This window comes from Trichosurus vulpecula, chromosome 5 (assembly GCF_011100635.1).
Source record: "Trichosurus vulpecula isolate mTriVul1 chromosome 5, mTriVul1.pri, whole genome shotgun sequence".
Taxonomy (NCBI): domain Eukaryota; kingdom Metazoa; phylum Chordata; class Mammalia; order Diprotodontia; family Phalangeridae; genus Trichosurus; species Trichosurus vulpecula.
In genome coordinates, this window is record NC_050577.1 from 182,680,054 (window position 1) to 182,697,430 (window position 17,377).

At 34.5% G+C, this 17,377-nt stretch overlaps 1 protein-coding gene across 4 annotated transcripts in view; it reads left to right on the forward strand.

Moving 5' to 3' along the window:
- Positions 1-17,377, forward strand: part of ABCC9 (ATP binding cassette subfamily C member 9) — a 199,270-nt gene that overhangs the window by 27,469 nt on the left and 154,424 nt on the right. For all 4 annotated transcript variants that reach the window (XM_036759015.1, XM_036759014.1, XM_036759018.1 and 1 more), the window contains exons 6-7: positions 4,595-4,837; positions 13,901-14,095. In XM_036759015.1, the coding sequence (XP_036614910.1) occupies positions 4,595-4,837; positions 13,901-14,095 (438 nt within the window). The remainder of the gene's footprint in view (positions 1-4,594; positions 4,838-13,900; positions 14,096-17,377) is intronic.

Below are 17,377 nucleotides of genomic sequence, written 5' to 3' on the forward strand. Positions count from 1 at the left end.
TATACTATCTCTGAAGGGTCAGCTACATGAGGCATCATTAGGCCATGGCAAGACTAACCCATGATACATCAGACAGTGGTTGTGTTAATATATTTCTATAGAATTTTTCACACTTAAAGAAGGGAGTGTAAAGATAATTATTACCATTTGCAGAACAGGAAAGCTAGGCAAAGTGATTTGTCAAAGATAAATATCAGAGCCAAGGCTTGAACCCATGTGGCTACAAGATCAATGCTAAGTAGAACTGTGGTGTCTCTCTTGACAAAGTCCTCTTTTTTTCTTTTTAAATGTTTTATAGATGCTTTTAAAAAAGCACCACTGACATTTTGCATAAAATATTCATATTTATTTTTAATTTTCCCATTTGTATTTTTATTTTAAAATAATATTAATTTCTGAATATACCCCTCCTCCCTCTCTACCCAGTGGGCCATCCTTTGTAACAAAGACTTAAATATTTTATAAAGAAAGAGGGAAAAATTTAGTTCACCAAAAGCAGTGAATATATTAACTGTGTCCAAATATATAGACAGTGTTTTACATTAATAGTCCCTCCCTCATCAGTGGAAGGAGAAAGGTATATTTTGTCAACTTTTCTGTGGGCCAAGATTGATCATTATGATTATATAGCAGAGCTCTACTTTGTAACAAATAAGTACAGTCAGGCAAAATAAATCACATTAACCATAAAATGTATGCCTTATTCAACATATATCCAATCACTTGGTAAGTCAACTAAACCATTAGTCCTCCGAAGTTATAGCTGGTTACTACATTGATCTGAGTTCTGAATCTTTTAGTGTTGCTTTCTTTTACATGATTGGAGTAATCATATACATTTTCTCCTGGTTCTGCATCAGTTTGCAGAAGTCTTTCCAAGTTTATCTGAATTCTCCACACCTGTCATTATGTCATAATAATATTGCATTACATTCCTATGCCATACATTGTTGAGCCATTACTCAATTGATGGATGGATACTCAACTTTCCTTCTAGTTCTCTGCTATTCCAAAAAGTCAAGCTATAAATATTTTTGTAGATATCTAATTTTATATCATTGACTTCCTTGGGACATTTGTCAAATGGAGGTGTCACTGGGTATAGTATAATTACAAACTGTTTTCCAGAATGATTGAATGGATTCATAGCTTCATTTATAGTACCTCAGTGTGCCTACCAGCTCATTCCTTATCAACCTTTTCTAGCTATTTAGTTCCACTTCTCAGCTTCTAGCTAAAGTAATTTCTTTGGAGGCATTAAATTACTTTTTTTTTCCACTAGGGAATGCCTATTCAGAGACTTTTCTTTATCATTATTCTCTTTGACTAGTGTTCCCTTCCCTTCTTTCCCCTTACTTCCTACCAGGATTTTAAGTGTGCCCAGGTGTTGAATTGGATAGGGAAAGGGAAAGGGAAGGAGTGGGATTAAACACCATTAATTCAGCACCAGCTATGTGCTAGGCATTGTGCTAAACTCATTAAAAATATTATCTCACTTGATACTTGCAACAATTCTGCAAGGTAGTAGTACTGTTGTTATCCCCAATTTTGCATTTGAAATAACTGAGACAAACAGAGGTTAAGTGACATGCTTGGGGTCACCCTGCTGGTAAATATCTAAGGCCACATTTAAACTCAGGTCTTCTTGACTCCAGGCCTGTTACTCCACCCCCCCCCCCCCCCCGTGCCACCTAGCTACCAAAAGGGTAGAGAGCCAGCTCTAAAATCTTAAAAATCTAAAAATCAAAAAAATCTAAAAAAGTTTAAAATTTAGTGCAGTTTTGAGCTTTAAGTTGGTAAAGCTAAGTTACTGAAGTTTTAAGTTATTATAACAGGGGCAGCTAGGTGGTGCAGTGAGTAGAGCACCGGCCCTGGAGTCAGGAGGACCTGAGTTCAAATGCGGCTTCAAACACTTGACACATTTACTAGCTGTGTGACCTTGGGCAAGTCACTTAACCCCAATTGCCCTGCCTTCTCCCCTGCAAAAAAAAAAAATTTAAAAAGTTATTATAACATAAAACTGCATTTAGGCTTTTGGGATCCTGTATAGTCTTTAAACCATTACATATTTATAAATATATGTGAGCTTTAAGAAAATTGAATCACTAAAAATAAAAATTTATTAACCAGATATTTGTGAGTATTTCTATGTGTGTTTGTATGTGCGTGCATGTGCATATAGGTTTATGGCGTAAGATAAAGGCTCCTGGATTTGGAGTCATGGGACCTGGGTCCAAATCTTGGCTCTTTGTATTACTGCCCATTTAATATTGGGTTAATTCTTACCTCTCTATACTTCAGTTTCCTCATTTGTAAAATGAGGAGAATGATCTAAATGTTCTCTCAGGTCTCTACCAGCTTCAAATCTGTGATCTTATGACTCATTTCATGTGAATAAAAAGAAAAATGACTTTCAATAAAAAGCCATCATCATAAACTTAAGTATTTGTTTTTTTATCATCAACTATATGAAACAGAGAAACTTAGACCTGAGATGGCTATAGATGAAGGGACCTACAGAAGGTTAATTGATTTTATAAAATTGAGCTTAAGCAAAATTAATGTCCAATTGACCTAACATTTGAGTGTTTTCACAGTTTGAAGTGCATTGAAAGGTAAACCAATCAGTTGAACCTTTTTATCAATTATAGTAGGAGCCACTGCCAAATAGGAGTAAATAAGAAATAAACAGAGGCAGTTTGCCTGGATAATGTCCTGAGTCCTTCTTTGCTCCACAGATAAGGTCATTTTTCTTACATCTCTTTAAAATGGGGTGAAATTCCCTTGACAAGATTAAATCATGAATAATAATAATAGCTGGCACTTAAAGAATAATTTCAGTTTTGCCAAGTGTAAAATATGTAAAAATTTATATATTTTCTCATTTAAATCCTCAGAACAAAATCGTGAGGTAGGTACTGTTGCCCTCATTTTATAGATGGGGAAAATGAGACTGTGAGATATGAAATGAATTAACTATGGCCAAATAGCTAATAAGTGTGTTTGATCCAGGATTTGAAGGCAGATCTTCCTGACTTCGAGTTAAGCACTGTATCCATTAAGCTGCCTAGCTTCTTTAAGTATTTTTGGTTAAAAAAACCCCAAAACTCCAAAACAAAAAACTAAAATACCTGTCACATTTTTTGCATCTAGGTTTGCCTGTAACATGTTGCCTCTTTCTTGCAGTTCCCCCTCCTCGCATTTCTTTGTCCTGCTTGTTTATATGAACCAATTAGAAACTTCCATGCCTGTGAGTAGTCAGTTCCAAGCGGTTCTCTGGCTGTATCATCAGAAAAAAATAGAACTTCAGTGAGATCCTACCCTACCTCCCTATATGAGAGTATCATTACCAGTATCATTAAGATTCCCTGCTATGAAAGTATCAAAGAACCCAGGATAGTTGGTGAAAGACAGAGACCTAGCGAAGGCAAATCTGGTTACAGCCTTTCTGGAGGACTATTGTTAACTCCAAGGGGCAGTTAGGTGGCACAGTGGATAGAGCACTGACCCTGGAGTCAGGATGGAGCTGACTTCAGATCTGACCTCAGACACTTACTAGCTGTGTGGGTAAGTCACTTAACCTTGTTTGCCTCAATTTCTTCATCTGTAAAATGAGCTGGAGAAGGAAATGGCAAACCACTCCAGTATCTTTGCCAAGAAAACCCAAAATGGAGTCACAAAGAGTCAGACATGACCAAAAAGTGACTGAATAATAAAATAATAGCAAGGAAAAAATTTTTATTAAGTACCTAATCTGTTTGTGCAAGGCACTGTGCCAAGCATTATACAAATATTATCTCACTGATCCTCACAACAACCCTAGAAGATAGATGCTGTTATCCTCATTTTACAGTTGAGATAACTCAGGTAGACAGAGGTTAAGTGACTTACCCAGAGTCATACAGCAGGAAAGTGTCTGATGCTGGATTTAAAATCAGGTCTTCCTGACTCCAGGCCCAGCACTCCATGTACTGTGCCACCTAATTGCTTCAAGTAGAAATGTGGTAGACCTGAGCTTGAGTCCTTTATTTGCCATGTCTTGGCTATGTGACTGGGCAGATCTTCCAATTTCCTCAGCCTTAGTTTCCTCATTGGTAAAACTGACATGGTAATGACCTTTCAAGGTTGTTGTAAAAAAGGTGTCTTATGAATTACAAGGCACTATAGAAATATGAACTGCTATTATTATTTTTTTTAATCAATTAAAGTCCTCAAAGTGACTGAGAGGACCTATCTAGTGCATAGAAAGCTTTTCTTGGTGTCAGGAAGACATAGGTTCAAATACTGTCTCTGATACGTACTAGCTTGGTGACCATGGGCAAATCTTCTAACCTCTTAGTGCCAAAGGCAACTTTCTTAATATTCTAAGTTACAGATTTATTCCTGACCATCATGATGTTTATATACTAGGAGCTCTCCCCCGCCCCAGAAAAAAACAACACCAGCACTGCTTCAATAACCCAGAAGCAAAACCCAAACCAAAAACAGTTGTTCCCAAAAATGTAGCAAATGTAAAATATATTTTATCTAAGTGATCTATGGGTAAGGAATTTGTATCCCTTGATGGTCTGTTGATATTTTTTTCTTTTTGCAGAGATATGTATTTTTTATGAAGCCTCAAAAAGTAAAGCCTCCTGAAGACCTTCAAGATCTGGGTGTGAGATTTCTTCAACCATTTGTGAATTTGCTTTCAAAGGCCACATACTGGTGGATGAACACACTTATTATATCAGCTCACAAAAAACCTATTGATTTGAAAGCAATTGGAAAACTCCCTATAGCAATGAGGGCAATGACAAATTATGTTTGCCTGAAGGATGCATATGAAGAGCAGAAGGTAGATAATGATCAGTCTTGTTCCGTTCTTGTGAATTTAATGAGTTGGCAGATAAATCCTGCTTGCACGAGCTTATCAATGGGGATGGGTAGATTACTTTGCTTTTCTTTCCTCAGTAGGTGAAGTCCCACCATACACATTAGATTCATGATACATTGTACTTTTCGCTAAACAGAGCAGCACAGCACAAGGAAGTGAGTACTTTGGTCAATGGAAATCTTCTAGTGGAAGATAATGGAGATGTTGCAGAGAAGAGAGATGTAACACTTGGTCAGCTGTGTATGAACCAGATTAAAAAGCAATTGGGAGATATTTAACAAAATAAATGAAAATATAATCAAACAGATAATGTTACATTTTAAAACTCAGTATGCAGTTCACACGGATACTTTTGTACAGATTTGTGACCCTTGTATCCATTGGAGTTTGATGCCACTGTTGTAGAGGATATTAAAGCTTCAGGTATCACAGGAGGGCTATATTAGCTCTAATGTCCCCCTTGAATCAAGGCTTCTTTAACACCCTATAGGGCAAGTATGGGATAAAAAGGATTTAGTTGCTTAGCTGTTAGTTCATGAAAGATATAAAGATGTGTTTTCTCTGTGGAAAAGAAGAAATGGTACTATCAGCCTTTTACATGAGAAAATATTAATTATGCTTGATGCTTGTAGGATATACATATGTTTGCGTTTCAATTCTACCATGCCTTATATTGAAAAATCTTATGTGAAATAGATTATACATATTCATATGATAATGATTTAAAAATTGATAAATGAAGAAATACATTGATTCATTATGAAATGATAAAGTTAGTAGCTCATACTTGAAAAACTATCATATGGAGAGGAATTGAACTTCCTCTTCTAGACCATGGAGAGTAGAACTAGAATTTACTTTAATGGATGTGTGATCTTTGTTCTTTTGAGACAAATGGCTACGGCTAATGTAGCCTTGAAAGCAAGGAAGCAGATTTCAACTCAATATTAGCAATGTGGAAATGTAAAAAAAAAAAAAAAAAAAAAAAGCAAATGCCAAAAATCTCAGAAAAAGTCAAAGACCTTGAACCTAAGCAGATAAAACAACAAGGAAGATATTCATAATAGAAGAGAATATGACATCTATGTAAATCCTTTAATCAAGTCCAGGTATCTATGAATATAGATATTGCAAGACAATGGAAAATGAACCAATAGCTGATGAGGTAGAGGAGTCTTGCATTCTCAAGAGAGCACGGAACCACAGGAGGTTATTCCTGAATGGTTTAAAAAAGAAGAATGAATTTTAAAAGTAGAATTTATGGCCTGAAAGGAGAAATAATTGGCAGAATTATTGGGGCAGCAAGGTGGAGGAGTGTAGACAGAGTGCTGAGTTTAGAGTTAGGAAGATATGAGTTCAAATCTGGCCTCAGAAACTTACTTGCTATATAACTTTGGTCACTTAACCTCTTTTTGCCTAAGTTTCTGCAAATTGAGGATGATGACAGCATGCACCTCCCAGGGTTGTTATGAGGGTTAAATGAGATAATATGCGTAAATATGTATTAAATGAGACCATATATGTAAAGTGCTTAGCACAGTACCTGGCACATAGTAAGCTCTATATGAATATGATTTTAAGCTATTATTATTAGAACAGAAGAGAATATATTAGAATAGAATAGAAAAACTTGAAAGAACAGTAGCAAACCTCACTAAAGAAATAAAAGATAGAACAACTGCTTGGGAATGCAAATACATAGAAGAGAAGAAGAATCTGGAAGGAGAAAATTGGAAAGCAATAATGTTAAAAGAAGATGTAATGTCCATACCATTAAAACATATTGATCTTCAAGATAGGATGTGTAGAGTCAACCTAAGCATCATGAAACTTCCAGAAGAACACAAGTCCAAAAACTTGAACACCAGAATGCAAGAAATAATACAAGAAAACAACCTAAAACATCTGAACACAGAAAAAAATTCCAATTAAAATAAACTATAGATTACCTCCCAGGGAAAAAACAACAACCCTAGCTGCAAACTCCAAGATGCTCAGTAATTAAATTTTATAATTCTAATTCCAACAAATTTTGCAAGCAACTAGGCGAAAGAACTTCAAATGTAAAGGAAAAGAAATTCAAATTAATTAGGACTATTCTGCACTTAGCAGAAAACTGCATCAGGAATTGAATAATGTATTTCAAAGAGTACCTTGAGACTCTGGGTGACATACCTGTCAAACCTTAGCCTAACTTTTAATGAAAAAAGGTAGATCTTAAATGAAAAGAGGAATTCAAAGCATTTCTTAAGGAAAACTAGATTTGAACAAATGATTTGCTTTTCAAACAATCTAGGGCAGCAATGCAAGAAATATACAAATACAGCAACCAGAGACAACCAAGAAAAAACCTAAGAGAGACAATTAATTTCTTCCTTGAAGTACACAAAAAGACCAGAGTGAAAGTGGAAGTCAAAATAAAAGAAGTAATGGGCAAACAGTCCTGAGACATCATGACCAGACCTCACACTCACTCACCTCCAGGTGACTCAATGTTTCCTTGAGAACTAAATAGCAGAATTGGAGGGTGCTTAGAGCACTTGTGCTGCCTCAGGAGAAAGGAAATTAGAGCTTGTGAGGGCAATTGACACCCAGGAAAGAGGGAGGTCAGGGACTTAGAGAAGTGATTTTACGGCAAATGGGTGTAGCGCCAATGCGATACCCTCAGTGGCTACGGCTGCTATGAATATGCCGGCGCAGTTGTGAATTACAAAATATAACAGACTCTCTTCGTGGAAGATAGAACCAAAACATTTATTCCAACACCAGAAAGCCAAATCCATTATAGCAGCAGAGAAATCTATACACAATATCAGTGCAGGAGGCAACAACATCCCCAAGCCTTCCCTTCATTAGGGCCTTCCCACAAACAAGGCCAAAATCACTCCTCTCACTCACGCTAGCTGCTGCTCTGTGTCTCTCTCTCCCAGCTCTGACTGCTCTGTCTCACTTCCTCTAAGCTCTGCTCCACCCATTCAGCAAGCTCCTCCCACCACAGGCTCATGTGACTCAGACTCATGTGACTCAGGTCACATGGGCCTGTCAATGGATGGGAAAGATCTTCCCATGGAAGAAAATATTCATGGGGAAACAAATGGGCAGTAATGAACTCTGTGATTAGGAACATAAAAGTTTCTCCCATGCAACGATAGTCTCCTCTCTATATTGCCTGCAGGGATGAGTATTTCTGAGTGAGGCATAACAGAAAAAGGAGACTAGTGGGCAAGATCTGCTAGATTTTTTATGTAAAAACAGTTTAGAAGAAGGAACTCAAAATAAGTGCTTTAAAAACTTTAATTCCTTGAAGAATACAGAGACTAAAGAAGAATAAGTATAAAGGCCATGAATCAAAGAATAAAAGTCTAGAATGGACAGAAAAGAAGAAAAATAATGAAGAAGATTAGGGGAAAATCCATTATAGAAAAAGATATCAAAAATGAAATTGAAAACTAACAAAACACATTGAAGGGAACAATAGGGAGGGCGATGTTACTTGACTACTTAACCGAGAGGGAAAAAAAGTTAAATAACTAGATTTAAAAAAGTAATAAAATGGACCAAAGTTAGGCAAAACTCCAAAACTGGGGAAAAGCAAAAAATTGCAGAGAAAAAAATGGCTTGAGGGTAAAGGGACGAGAACTAGTGGGAATAAAGTTGTCTTAGAGTAGATTAATTTAAAATAACCACTGAGACGAAGTACTTTCTTAATAGAACAAGAGGGAGAAATCCTAATTTAGAAACACCATTGTTATTTACTTCTTCAGTCATGTTCCCTTCTTGACCCTATGGATCATAGCACATCAGCCCCTTCTGTCCTCTACTATCTCTTGAAGTCCTTCGAAATTCCTGTTTGTTGTTTGCATGATACTATCTATCAATCTCTTCTTTTGTGATCCCGTCATTAGAGACAAATGAGTTAGGTTTATAAAAAAGCATAAACATTTTTTCTGCACCCATTCCCTTGTATAAATTTACACAAAAAGTATAAACCTAACTCCTATGCCTTTTAATGTGAATGTATTAAACTACACAGTTTAAGTGAAAGAGAGTGATATATTGGATCAGAAACAAAACCCCACAATCTGTAGTTTATAAGAAACACACCTAAAAAATTAAGGCATACACAAAATAAAAAAATGAGGGGGTGGATCAAAATTTACCATGCATCAAGTGAATCCCAAAAAGCAGGAGATGAAATCATTTTATGAGACAAAACAAAAACAAAAATTCACAACAGAAAAAGAGTTAAACAAGATGACTACATTATACTAAAAGGAACCATAGATAATGAACCAATAATAACATTAAAATTATATGTTCCTAATGCCTTAGCATCTAAATTCATAAGAGAAAAAACAATTGAATTACAAGAAGATGTAGTCTATTATTTAATAATGGAAGGAATTTTCAAGAACACTTTCTCAGTTTTGGACAAATTGAATAGAAAAATGAAGAGAAAATATAAAATTGAAAAAAATGAACTAAAAGACTTATAGGATCTTTTAAATGGGACTGCAAAAATACTCCTAAACAAATAGTAAAGGTATTATAAACAAATATTGGTATTATAAACACATATTAAAAGGCAGAAATAATAGATACATCCCTTCCAGACTGTGACATACAAATAGTAGTAAGGGAACACAAACACAAGAAGACATAGACCAAATACAGATAAATCTGAGTAATGAGTGGGTCATAGAAGAAAACATAGAAGCAATTAATAACTGCGAAAAGAAAATTATAAAGACATATCAAAATATCTGCAATGTAGCTAAAGCAGCCCTCAGGGGAAAAATAATACCCCTACAGACATATATTTAACAAAATAGAAAAAGAGAAGATTTATGAACTGAATATGCATTCAAAAAATCAGAAAGCCAATAAATAAACCTAAAATAAGCACAAAAGAGGAGATATTAAAATTAGGGAAGTACATTGGAAACCAAAAATATTGTAGATTTGATGAATAAAACTAAAAGCCAGTACTTTGAGAAGACTAATAATGTTGATAGATATTTAGAAAGCTAACCTAATTAAAGAGGGCAGAAAATCAAATGAACAAAATAATAAATGAACAAGATAAAAGCATAAAGTTAGAAGAAATTTAAAAAAATTATCTGCACCTAATGTGAATGGGTACGTGTTGCCAAAGTTGAGAACACAAAGGAAATGGTGGAATATCTTCAAACATATGAAATACTAAAACTGACATAAGGCCAAATAGGGGTCTTAAACTCCTCTCAGATAAATAAATAGAACCAGTTGTAAAAGAACTACCAATAGCACCTGCCCTCCCCCTGCAATCCTGATGGACTCAGAAGAAAATGCAGACTCTAAAAGTTCAATTAATACCAATACAACACACATTATTCAAAGAATTGAAGAAAAATGCACCCTACTAGATTCCTTTTATCAGACCAATGTAGTCCTAATATCTAAATCAAGGAAGGGTAAAGCACTGAAGGAAAACTATATAGAACAATATTATTAGTGAATATTGATTCAAATATTCAAATAAAGTCATGCAAATAGATAATATCAATTCATACAAGAGATCATTCATTGTGATCAAATTGGATTTGTCAGGGATGCAAGAATAGTTCAACATTAGGTAAAGAGAACATAAAAAGATCCCAGTTGACACGATGGTTTACCTAACATACTAAGGAATTAGCAAATATACCAGCTGAGACAATTAATAGCTTCAGCAGATTTATAGGCTATAAAATAAGCTCTCAAAATCAATAGCAATTCTGCTTAAAATTTTCAAAATTATATTTTTAACATTCTTTTTTATTTTGAGTTCCAAAGTCTGTCCCTCTGTTTAGCCCCTATGCCTCTCATTGAGAAAGTAAGCAATATGATACTCATTATACATGTGAAGTCATGATGCTATCCTCCTCCAGATTGAGAACTGATGAACTCAATACAGATTGAAGCATTGGTTTTTTACATTTTTTTACTTCATTTTCTTTATATTTCTTGCTTTTTTGCAACATGGCTAATATGGAAATATGTTTTACATGATTTCACATGTATAGCGAGTATCATATTGCTTGTTTTCTCAATGGGTCCCCTTTGGGCATGGTTCCAAATTGTTCCCTAGAATGGCTATAGCAGATCTTAACTACATCAACAATGCACTAATGTACCTATTTTCTATATCCCCTGTAGCATTTGTCACTTTCCTTTTCTTTCTTGTTAGCTAATCTGATAGGTGTGAGGTGGTACATCAGAGTTGTTTTAATTTTCATTTCTCTAATCCAGGGCTTCTTAAACTTTTTTCCATTCATAACCCCTTAAGCACTTCTTAAACTGTGGATCATGACCCCATATGGGTCTAATATTGATTAGTAATCAATTGTCATTTAGACTGCATTTTTATATGACTAGAGATAGTTTTGATTTTTTTCTTCTGAAAACTTCCTGTTTATATCCTTTGACCATTTATCAATGGGGAAATGCCTCTCATTTTCTATAAGTATGGTTCATTTCCCTGTATATTTGAGAAATGAATACTTTATCAGAAGAACTTGCTGTAAATTTCTCCTCTCTGCCCCCACCAATTTCCTGTTTACTTTCTAATTTTGGCTGCATTGGTTTTGTTTGCACAAAACTTTTTTTTTTATTTTTAGGTAATAAAAATTATTCTTTTACATCCTGTGTTCCTCTCTAGTCCTTGTTTGGTTATGAACTCTTTCTTTATCCGTAGATCTGACAGCTAATTTTTTTCCATGCTTTCTATTTCCTTTCGATATCATCCTTTATGTCTAAATGGTGTACCCATTTTGACCTAATCTTCTATGCCTAGCTCCTGCTAAGACTGCTTTCCAGTTTTCCTGTCAGTTTTTGTCAAATAGTGAGTACTTACTCCAAGACAAATTGCTTTGTTTTGGACGTGTATTATGAAATTAATGTTTCAGGAAATGGTAACTATAGTCTAAACCTGAGAGGCTTTGATGGGGGAAATTATGATCACATTAAAAAACAATAAAACATATCTTAAAAAGAGAAAAAAAGAATTTATGACTTCTGTAAATGAGAATCAATTATGCATTTATGGGAAGTGATGAAAATTGCCACAAAACAAATTACTTTGTTTTGGAAGTGTATTATGAAATTAATGTTTCAGGAAATGATTACTACAGTCTAACCTGAGTCATCTCTCTAGTTGTACCTCTGGGAAGACTGTTTCACAACTATCCTTTAAAAGTATTTTATTCCTCCCCACAATTACATGTAAAGACAATATTTAACATTCATCTTGAAGAAATTTTGAATGAAGAAATTTTCTCTCTTCCTCCCTCACCTACCCCCTTCCTGAGATAGTAAGCAATTTGATATAGGTTATACATATTCAGTTATGCAAAGCATATTACTATGTTAGTCATGTTGAAAGAAGACACAAACTCAAAGGAAAAATTTCGTGAAAAAAATACAGAAGGAGAAAAATAATATGCTTTAATCTGCATTCAGACTCCATCATTTTTTTTCTCTGAAGGGGGATAGCATTTTTCATGATGAGTCCTTTGAAATTATCTTGAATCATTGTATAGTTGAGAATAGCCAAGTCATTACAATTGATCATCATATAATATTGCTGTAGCTATGTATTAAGTTCTGGTTCAGCTCACTTAATTTTGCATCAGTTCATATAAATATTGACAGGTTTTCCTGAAATCAGCCTGCTTAACACTTTTTATAGTTACCACAACTCTCTCTTGAAAACTGTTCTCTGAAAGGGAAATGAACCATAACGTGTTTAAGTTTAATCTATATAAGAAAAAAATTTAAACTCTCTGTTTAATGTCTTTGATTTCTGATAAACTATTCCTAAAAGGAACTAAATTATTTATTCTTATCTGGAAAGAAATGTATAACATAATTGAACTATATATTATATCTGTTGTAACATATAATTATATATATACATATATATGTATATATATATATATATATTGCATTCAGCTTAGGCAAATCAACTACAGCAAACGATGGCAATTGTGTTTATTTTTTCCCTTTAGGAATGATGAATAACTGATAGTAAAATTGGAAGACTTGCTCCAAAATGTCATAGATAGTTACACAATTAAAGCAATTAGTTTGAATACCTATTTCTTAATTTATATTTCTTTGGTTTATCTCCCATTTTCTAGAAATCACGTTTCTTGTAGCTTTAAATATTGCAGACTATTACTAGAAATATGATTCATGTTTCTTTAGGAAGTTTACAACAGAAACTTACAACCATTTGGATGATCACAAAAATCAATACTCTAATAATATAATTAATCATTATTATTGTTATTGCTAATAACAAACTCTATTTTATGATTATATTTAATGTTACATGATGTTTTCTCTTCCCTTTCCTTAGTTCTCAAAGGCTATGTCAGTGGAGCTTTGACAAATTATACCAAAGTGGAATGGCTTTGAATATTCACTTGATGGTAGTTTGTATGACTATCATCCTAGGACTAGCCTTGCTAAATTTGAGAAGGCTCTACACAGTCAATAATAATTGGTCACAGGATAATATTTTTTTTAGTTATAGCAATTTTTGAATATGTCATCTAAATTAAAGAGGGGTATGGATACATCTTAACTCTCTCACCTTAATTGAATGGCAAACTCTTGGGTAGGGAATCACTGATTTACCAAAAGGAATAACAAATTTTTTTCTTCCTTATCTACTAATTTTCCAACTAATCTTATTTAGTTTCCACTGTCTATATGCAACTATATTAAGACTAAAAATGCTTCATGCAGTGTTTTATGAACCACTCTCATTTCAGCTTGATACTCACAGGAATCCTGGAATTTAGGCATCAGACATAATATTAGTGTATGTGATCATGAAAAATTGACTCATTCTGGTTATTTTTATGAACATTTTTCATATTTTGGAAAGATGTAGTGTATTTGCCCATGTAATGTTGTATGAACCAGTACAACATTTTAGTTGCTAGAATCAATTACTAGCCTAATAGATACCATTTAAAATTTCTGGTTTTCTTTCAGAAAAAAGCAGCAGACCATCCCAAGAGAACTCCTTCTATTTGGTTAGCAATGTACAAGGCCTTCGGGCGACCAATCCTGCTGAGCAGCACATTCCGCTATCTAGCTGACCTTTTGGGCTTTGCTGGACCTCTCTGTATTTCTGGAATAGTTCAGAGTGTAAATGACACTGTGGGAACAATAAATACAACAAACACAGTAAGTTCACAGTGCATTATTGTCACATCATTTCTTTGTTATTTTCCCTTTTCCACTTTCTAAAATGTTTATTTTCAGAGATTTTTATGCATGTGAAAGAAGATGGATTAATCTTTGTAAGGAGGAAATGTCCTTTAGGTACCTCTGAACGGGTCAAGCAGTAATTTTTCTTGATACAGAATTAGAGGAAAGCCAGGCACACCCTTACATATATCCTTGATTTTAGCTTAAAAAATCTGGACTGGTTAAAAAAAGGATGAATAAAATATTTAAAATTCTGTAGTAGGCACTTACCATGGCCTAGGTATAAAAAATACTTTCTTATAAAGCCTCAGAAAGAACAGTCTGGGAAGAATGCTAAGGACAGCAAAAAAGAAAGGTTTTGTTCTATTTATGGAATAGGAGGATCAAAAAAGGAAGAGGACTGATGCTCAGGTTAGTTGTGGGGGGTGGTAATAGATTATGGAGAGAATATAAAACGGTTTAGCTCCTATTTTACTTCTGTTTTCTCTTACAAAGGCAATGATCTTTGGATTGGAAAGGACAAATTAAAAACAGCTAATAGAGTTGGGGGAACATTGTCAGGATTGGAAAAGAGCAAATGTTTCCTTAAATCCATATTGTTTTTTTTTTCTTTTTAAAGAAGAGAATGGAGTCTACAAACTGTGAGCCAGTTGGTTGGACTTCAGTTCCTGGCATAATTCTAGAGCATGTTATTAAATCATTAGCAACAGAGTCAGGGATCACGAAGAGCTAACATTTCTTTGTCAAGAATTTGTCAAGTCAGTTAATAACCTTGTTATATTTTGTGACACGGTTACTAGGCTGCTATAGAAATACTTCCCTAGATTTTAGCAAAATATTTGACAGTGTTTCTCTGCTACTCTTATGGAAGAGATGGTGAGATGTGGGTTATATGAGAATACAGTTTAGAACTAGGACTTGGTTGAATGGCTGAACTCAAAGACTAGTTACTTTGGAAGGAGGTCATTAGTAGAGTGTGCTAGGGATCTGTGGTTGGACCTGCGTTTAATATGTGACTGGGAATAGAGGATATAGATGGCATGATTATCAAATTTATAATTTGATATATAATTTTTAATTTGACATATACTTTGTAATTTAACATAAAAATAGGCTGTATCTGTTCAGTTGTTTCAGTCATATCCAACTTTTGTGATGCCATTTTGGGGTTTTCTTGGCAAAGATACTGGAGTGGTTTGCTATTTCCTTCTCCATTTCATTTTACAAATGAGAAAACCGAGGCAAACAAGGTTAAGTGACTTGCCCAAGGTATATACGATATATACATATATATGTATACACATCATAAATATATATATGTAAAAATACAGTATAGCTAGTAAATGTCTAAGGTCAGATTTGAATTCAGGTCTTTTTGAGTCCAGGCTCAGTGCTCTATCCACTGCACCTCCTAAAATCAGGAGGGATAGCCAAAATGCTAAATGGGAGTCAGGATCCAAAAAAAGATCTCAACAGGACAAGGATCCCTTGGGAGTTTAATGGGTTCTATCTCCCCCATCCCCATCCCATTTGGGACTGCAAGCAAATAATGGATATGGGTTGGGTATCTGTTTGACTATATGGCCCTTGAGGTGCCTTTGAACTTTGAAATTATATGATTTTATCAATCAAAAATAACTGCAGACTCGCAAATTTTAATGGTTGGGAGTGTGGTGGTACCATCAATAGAAATGATTGTCATGTTTTATTTCAACACTACAAATTTTTTTATCCTGGTGCAATTGAGTCAACTCTTCTAGTCATCAATCACAGTTGAATTTTAAACAAATATTAATTTGTGCTTATTAATCTAAATCAGATTTGTGATATTTGTTTTTATATATTAGCTTTTAAAAATCATAATTTCCCCTAGGCATGAACGCATTTGTCAGTTCACTCCTTTCTACCATTAAATTACCTTCAAACTGATTTATTTCATTGCTCTAAATACAGCATATGGGAATGTATTTTCATCATATATGCTCATCATGTATCATCATAATTGCAGGCATGGTGGCATGTGCAATCCTAGTTACTGGGAAGACTGAGTAGATGTGAATCTCTTGAGCTCAGGAGCTCCAAACTCCAGTGGGCTGTGCTGACCTGATGTCTGCAAGAAATTTGGTATCAATATAGTAAATCTCTGGGAGTGGAGAGCCAGCCACCATGTTGCCTAAGGAGGGACAAACTGGAAACAGAGAAGCTTTAAAGCTCTTGGGCAAGATGGAGAAATCCAGTCTTTAAACACACACACACACACACACACACACACACTACTACCACCACCACCACCACCACCACCACCAACAATAGCAACAATTCTCTGCTGGAATAATTGATTAAGGGTTTTCAAGTCATCTTAATTGCACCGCCGTACTTCTAACCAGTAAAGTTTGAAAGTTTAGAGTTATTTTTGATTCATAGCATCATGTAATGTAAGAGCTTTAAGAGACCTCAGTAGACATATAGTCCAAACCATCCATATCTCATATCTACTTTAACGGTCAATTTAAATCATGATGTGCATCAGTTGTCACTGTTGATGGAAAATTCAAAATAACTATGCTCAATTTATGTATATGTATATATATATATATATATATATACATATATACATATAGTGCTTTGAAGACTTGAGAGAACAAAGATTCCCAAGCAACTGAAACCCATTTGTTCGTGTTAATTAAGCTTATTTTGAGTTAGGTCTTCTGCAGCTGACCTCATATTTCTTTTATAGCTGCTATCATTATTTTTGTAGCAAGTTTTTATAATTTCAGTGAAATCAATTGATCAGATACTACGTGCAGAGTACCACGCTTTAGACTGTGGGAGTTACAAAGGAAATGCACTCAAAGTGTTTAAAGTCTAGTTGGTTATATAATATGTACATTAAATGAGACAGGATACAACGAAGTGTTTAGTTCAGTGCTACAGACAAGTCCAATTTGGAGTTCAAAATAGGAAAGATCAATTAAATTGATAATCTTTTAATTTAATGCAATTCAATAAACATTACCTGGGAAGTTGCCAAATGTACTGGTTAGAAACCCTTGTAGTCAGGAGATCTGAGTTTGTCAGGATTCTGACACATGCTAGTTTTGTGTCCCTAGACAAGTTACTGAAATTGTCAGTGCCCTAGGCATCTCTCTAAAACTTTAAATTCTAGAGCCTATTGGTGTTGGCAGAGGGGATTTTCTCACTAAGAACTCCCTAAACAGATGAAAGTATGGGCCTGGATTTTTTCTTAAAGCATTTGTT